This window comes from Lathyrus oleraceus, chromosome 5 (assembly GCF_024323335.1).
Source record: "Lathyrus oleraceus cultivar Zhongwan6 chromosome 5, CAAS_Psat_ZW6_1.0, whole genome shotgun sequence".
NCBI lineage: Eukaryota > Viridiplantae > Streptophyta > Magnoliopsida > Fabales > Fabaceae > Lathyrus > Lathyrus oleraceus.
This window is the reverse complement of record NC_066583.1, coordinates 169571077-169576796: the sequence shown is the minus strand read 5'-3', so window position 1 is coordinate 169576796 and position 5720 is coordinate 169571077. Positions and strand designations below refer to the sequence as shown.

At 32.9% G+C, this 5720-nt stretch overlaps 1 protein-coding gene across 1 annotated transcript; it reads right to left on the bottom strand.

Moving 5' to 3' along the window:
• Positions 1 to 1152: 1152 nt before the first annotated feature.
• Positions 1153 to 1713, bottom strand: LOC127079486 (uncharacterized). Its single transcript, XM_051019863.1, has one exon. It carries the CDS (start codon positions 1711 to 1713, stop codon positions 1153 to 1155), a length of 561 nt encoding a protein of 186 aa, XP_050875820.1.
• Positions 1714 to 5720: the final 4007 nt, after the last annotated feature.

The following is a 5720-nucleotide window of genomic DNA, read 5'->3' as shown; positions in this document are numbered from 1 at the left end:
GTAGTGAAGTCTGGATTTCAAAATCATCACAGACCTGGCCAAAAGATCATTGTGAACCTGTCAAACTGGGTGTCTTGACAGTTCTTCCAGAAAGCTAATACTGATGTAGAGACTGGTTGGTCTTTTATAGTACAGCAAAATTTAGCTCAGTCTGTTTTCAGGAACCAAACAGACTTAGCATATGGTTCTGGACTTGGATGTCAAACGGAATGTTGTGACATTCACTCCTCACTGCATATGCTAAATTGTTGGATGGTTAGTTTTCTGTTTCAGGATTTTTCTCAGGCTATTCTTCAGGAATCCACCAGCTGATCTAAAATCTAGGAAACTAACAACTAAGCTACAATTAATGAACCTGGCAAATAATCTATTTGCTAGCTCCTTAATAAGTGAAAATTAGTTTAACTTGTTACAACCTTTAATTTAGGAAATACAAGTACATGACCAACAAACTGGAACAATGTAACAGACGATGTTCAAAACAGGATTGAGACATCGTGCTGATATCTGTGTAGGAAAACAACAGAAGAGAAGGTTATGGTGCACATAACTAAGTGTTCCTCCTTTCTAGGATGACATAGAAGGAGAGGTCGTGACACTGTGAAAAGATGCTCATTAGTACAGAGTGTAATAACTGTCTTGCTGTAATAAGTACAATGTTAGATCAGATGTCATGACTTGGAGTAGAACATCTGAATACTGACTACGCCAGAATTTCAAGAATTTTATGCATGCCCACTATAGGTCTAATACCTTTCAAATCCTCAATTGCCCATCCGATAGCATTCTTGTATTTTTTTAGGACTTGGATGAGTTTCTCTTCTTGGATACTATTGAGGCTCAAATTTATTATAGCTAGGCATTTACCTTCGGAATTGAGGAAGACATATTTGAGATTCTCGGGATGTTGTTTCAACTTTGTCCCCTTTTTGGACTCTTTATTCTCCTCTGATGATTGAGATTTTCGTAGATCTTCCCACCGGTGTGGTCGAGATCCTTTCCAAGGGGGTGTGCTTCCATCATGGCTAGCACTTCTGATTCTCTGTTGTCCACTTATTTATCACTGTAAAAAATGGACAAGCTCAACACTCTTTCCAAAGATAACTGCAGTGCATTCAAAGGACTATCATAAGCAATCACTTGATCTATAACCTATATTGTATGACTAGTGCCAATATCATATTTGTATTTCATGGTGTTTCGAACATCAATTTTTAATTCCTCATCATAGACCTTCAAAGTCATAGTACCTTCCTCTATGTTGATCAAACATCTTCTGGTCTCTAAAAAGGGTCTCCCAAGAATGAGAGGAATCTTTTCATCCTCAGGCATTTCTAGAATCACAAAATCCACCGGGAATACAAACTTGTCAATCTTCACCATAACATCATCAACTATCCCATAAGGTTTCTTTACCGAATAGTCAGCAAATTGAAGTGTCATCCTAGTATCTTGCACAACCCCTATACCCAATTTCTTGTAAATGGATAAAGGCATGAGACTCACACTAGCTCCTAAATCAATAAGAGCTTTTTTGAATGACCTATCTCCAATGGTGCATGGGATGGTGACAACTCCTAGATCTTTCTTCTTCGTTGGAATTTTCATACCCTGCAAAATAGCACTACAAGTTTCGGTTAGAATAATTGGGTTTGTGTCAATGGTCTGCCTCTTAGAAATGATGTCCTTCATGAACTTGGCACAGGTAGGCATTTATTCAAGTGCTTCCAAAAGCGGAATGTTGATTTCTAGCTTCTTGAACAACTCTAATAATTTCTCAAAGTTTTTCTCATGTTGCCCCTTTTTCTTGTTTCTAGTGGGAAAGGGAAGCTTAATCAGGGGTGTTCGCGGTGCGGTTTGGGCGGTTTTAATGTTAAAAATCATCCGAACCGTAAGAGAGAAAAACATGCGGTTCGGTTTGGTTCGGTTGAATATTAAAAAAAACCAAACCAAACCAATGCGGTTTGAATTGGTTCGGTTGATGCGGTTTTTTACAATACTTTTATTATGTATAATCAATAATAAATAAATACCAAATCATTCATACATAAACATTACCGAATAACAATTGACACATTACCAAACTCATAAAAAGAGTATTCATAAAAAAGAGATTTGTAAAAATAGAATTATGAATTACAATTAAACTTTCTCTTTGTTCATAAAAAAACTACATAGTTGATAATTCACAATTCTTCATGTTTGTTCACAATGGCGTTTGTTTTCTCATAATAATATTGAAGTTCGTGTGGCAGATTCTGGGAATGATGAACAACCGCATTAGGTGGAAGGTTTAACAAGATTAGTAACCGGATTGCCACTGTTAATTCTTTCAAGAGAAGTAGACGGCATTTGAAGAGAATGTACAGGAGGCAAAAAAACACCGGGAACAGTAGAATTGACACTCCTCAGAATGGTAGGGCTGCTGAAAACTATCTACATTAGAAGCATAAGGTCCAGTAAACTTAGGTGCCTGCAACAATTGAAATCAAAGGTTTCTAAAGCCAGAGACATCTATAATCATAAAATTAAAATCCAAACTTAAAATTGACACTGATAAAGTATCCAGCAAAAAGCCATAAAAAATTGATATGCAGCTAATGACATACTGTTGCACCCCAAAATTTGCCCTCTATTTTTAACTCTAACCAATTTTTTGTTTCACATTCATTTGCATCATCTTCATAGCATAATATTTTTTTCTGTCTTAATATTAGCCGGAATAATTTCTCGGAATTTACAAACAGACTGGTCAAATTAACTTTTTAACTGTGCCTAAAATTAGTCAACGAAAAAATGTCAAGTTTAAGTTTGCAATTGTCGGTAACATTAATCTGCGGTTCACGTGGTTTAATTTGACATGCTAAAAATATTTTTACGACTATTTTTGGTCATATGTTGATCAGTCTGAGCAGTTTAAACGGTCATAATTTTTATTTCAAAATCCGACCAAACGCTGTATTTTTCCGAGTCATTTATTTCGCGCTGATTATTTTGACGTGTTCATTTTATTTTTTCGAGTATTTTGGTGCCCGACTTCTTTTTTTTTTTGAGTCTATTTATTTTTATATTGGGTCTAGAATAAATAAATAGGTTAATTAGTTTTTATTTTAATTTTAACTATTTTAATTATTTAACTTTATTCAGTTTTTAATTTAATATTGGGTTTCAAAATAAACTTAGGCCCATTATCATTAACCTAATTTGTTCCTATATATATTTACTAGCATGACTGATAGAGGGAGGCCAGAAAGACAGAACAAAAAAGAGAAACTGAGAGTGGCTGATCTATACTATCGTACACACAGTTTGGTAATAGTTTATATATGATATATACTTTATCTATTTTATGTTATAATTTGATTATGTTTTCGGATCAGATCGTGTCAATACGCCGTTTTCACATATACGTGTATGAGGCGTGACATTTGTGTTATCCGATCCAGTTGCGATGATCGTAATTTTGCGCTAGCAACGCCGTTGTTTTTTTTTTAATTCATATTTTATATATATATACATATATTTAGATCTGCACATTTTTTTCATAACTAACTACCCTGATTTTTCCTAAACCCTGACAATTTCGCCACAAACTCTAAATTTCAAACCTAAAACTTTAACCGTGTTGTTTCCTCTAAACCATAAACCTTTTCTTAAACCTTAACAAACCTTATTATTATTTCCTATTTTCACTCTTATTTATGTTATTCATACACTGTAACTGTTTCGCCCTTGTAATATTTTAAGTTTTAACTTGTAATATTTTCAGTTTTACTTTTCGCCATCTTTATTATGTAACTGCCCCAAAGCGTTGTAATAATTAGGATTTTATTTTCTGCCATTTATTTTCTGCCATTTTATTTTTCTGCCATTTATTTTTCTGCCATTTAAATTCCTGCCATTGATCATATATTAACTGTGTGGTTTAGTAATGTAGGGCGTGAAAACCTACTAAATTAATTATTTAATATTTTTCTATAACCTTTATATTTTTTGTAAATAAATAATAAATACTAACTATTTTAATAACTTTTTTTATTACTTACTTATAATAATAAATCCTTATATATTTTGTAAATAAAATCTAATTGACCATTTTTCTAATTGAATAATAATAATAAACCTATTAATCTAATAATTTGATATTTTCTATAATCTTTATTTATTTTGTAAATAACTAACTTAATATTTTTCATATAACTCTTTTATTTTATAATTTGTACATTAATGTATTTTAAATTCTTTTATTATTACTAATTTATTTTAAACTCATATTTTTCTAATAACTTCTAAAAAAATCTAACTTATTTAACCTAAAATAATTTCTTTTAAAATTCTAACATTTTTATTATCACTTTATTATTATTGTTATTGCTTTATTACCATTGTTTATTTATTATTTTATTATTATTTGCTTTTATCTATTCTATTTTTGCTTCATTATTTTCCTTATTTTAATTTTGTTTTATTTATATTATTAGGAACAAATGTATAGGTTGTAAATTTATTCTTTCTCGCCTGATTATTATGTATCTATCCCATAGCCATGTAATAGTTTAGGAATTTATTTTTCTTGCTTTTATCTTTGTAAATATTTATTGCGTGGTTAGTAATTTAGGGAGTGCAAAAAACTAACTGTAAATAATTGAACTTAGAAAATTAAATTCAAGACAAATATCTGAAAAATAACACTCACACACGTAAGTCGATCTTTGATCGCCATCTGTACTTCCTAGGGTATTCCTCTTGGTTGCCTTCTTTAAATGGTCAAGTCCCTCGAAAATAGGGGTGTCTTAAGCAAAGTCCCTTCAAACAGAAAAATCATCAAGTCCCTATAAACTTAAAAGATCAAGTCCCTACGAGGTTGCCTACGATATAATGATCTTGTCCCTTCGGTAAATATGATGATAGTCCCTACGAGTTGCTAAAGACACCCCTTATGTTGCCTTCATTGACCATACGATGACCCTACGCCCGTCCCTTAAACACATCCAAGGTAATGACTACCTATTCCTTAATAATAGGGACAGTCTTACCATTGAAAGAATATACGAGAACACGAAAGACTTAATCTAGGGTAGGTATCTCATAGTTACTTGCTCACACTTTTCAAAATTACTTTTACACCTCACAATTTCTAAACTAGGCTTTGTATACACCCATACGAGGGTCATTACAAAGTACTTAAAGAAATTTTTCTAATCACACACTACACTCTTGCAAACAAACAAAGTGAGCTAAGTAACTAAGAGCCCATGGATAACCATGGATATAAAGGGTGCTAATACCTTCCCTTTGTATAACCTACCCCCCGAACTCAAAATCTTTTTAAGGTCTTTCCTGTTCTTTTATGTCCTTTCCTTTTGGATAAAATAAAAGTCGGTGGCGACTCTTGCTATCCGCAACATTTAACTAAAGTCAGTTCTCCCACTGTGTTACAGAACTGGCGACTCTGCTGGGGATTTAATAAAAGAGGGGTACCCTTAGGAATTAGATCACTTTAAAATTGTTTGCCTTGTTTGCTTTATACTTATCTATTGGGTGCTCTTATGTGTGAAAGACCCTAACCCGGATCTAGTGTACCTTAGGTAAATGGCAATAGACCAAGGAAACTGTACGGCGTATATCGATATGGTTGATCTGGTGGCCATAGTTAGTGTGACTTCTTGGTTGGTGCTTATGTTCCTTAAGCAAGTTGAGGATAATATGAGGCTGCCATA

Bases quoted from the DNA above. Each gene is read 5' to 3' on its own strand.
- LOC127079486 (XM_051019863.1), bottom strand. From the start codon at position 1,713: ATGCCTACCTGTGCCAAGTTCATGAAGGACATCATTTCTAAGAGGCAG.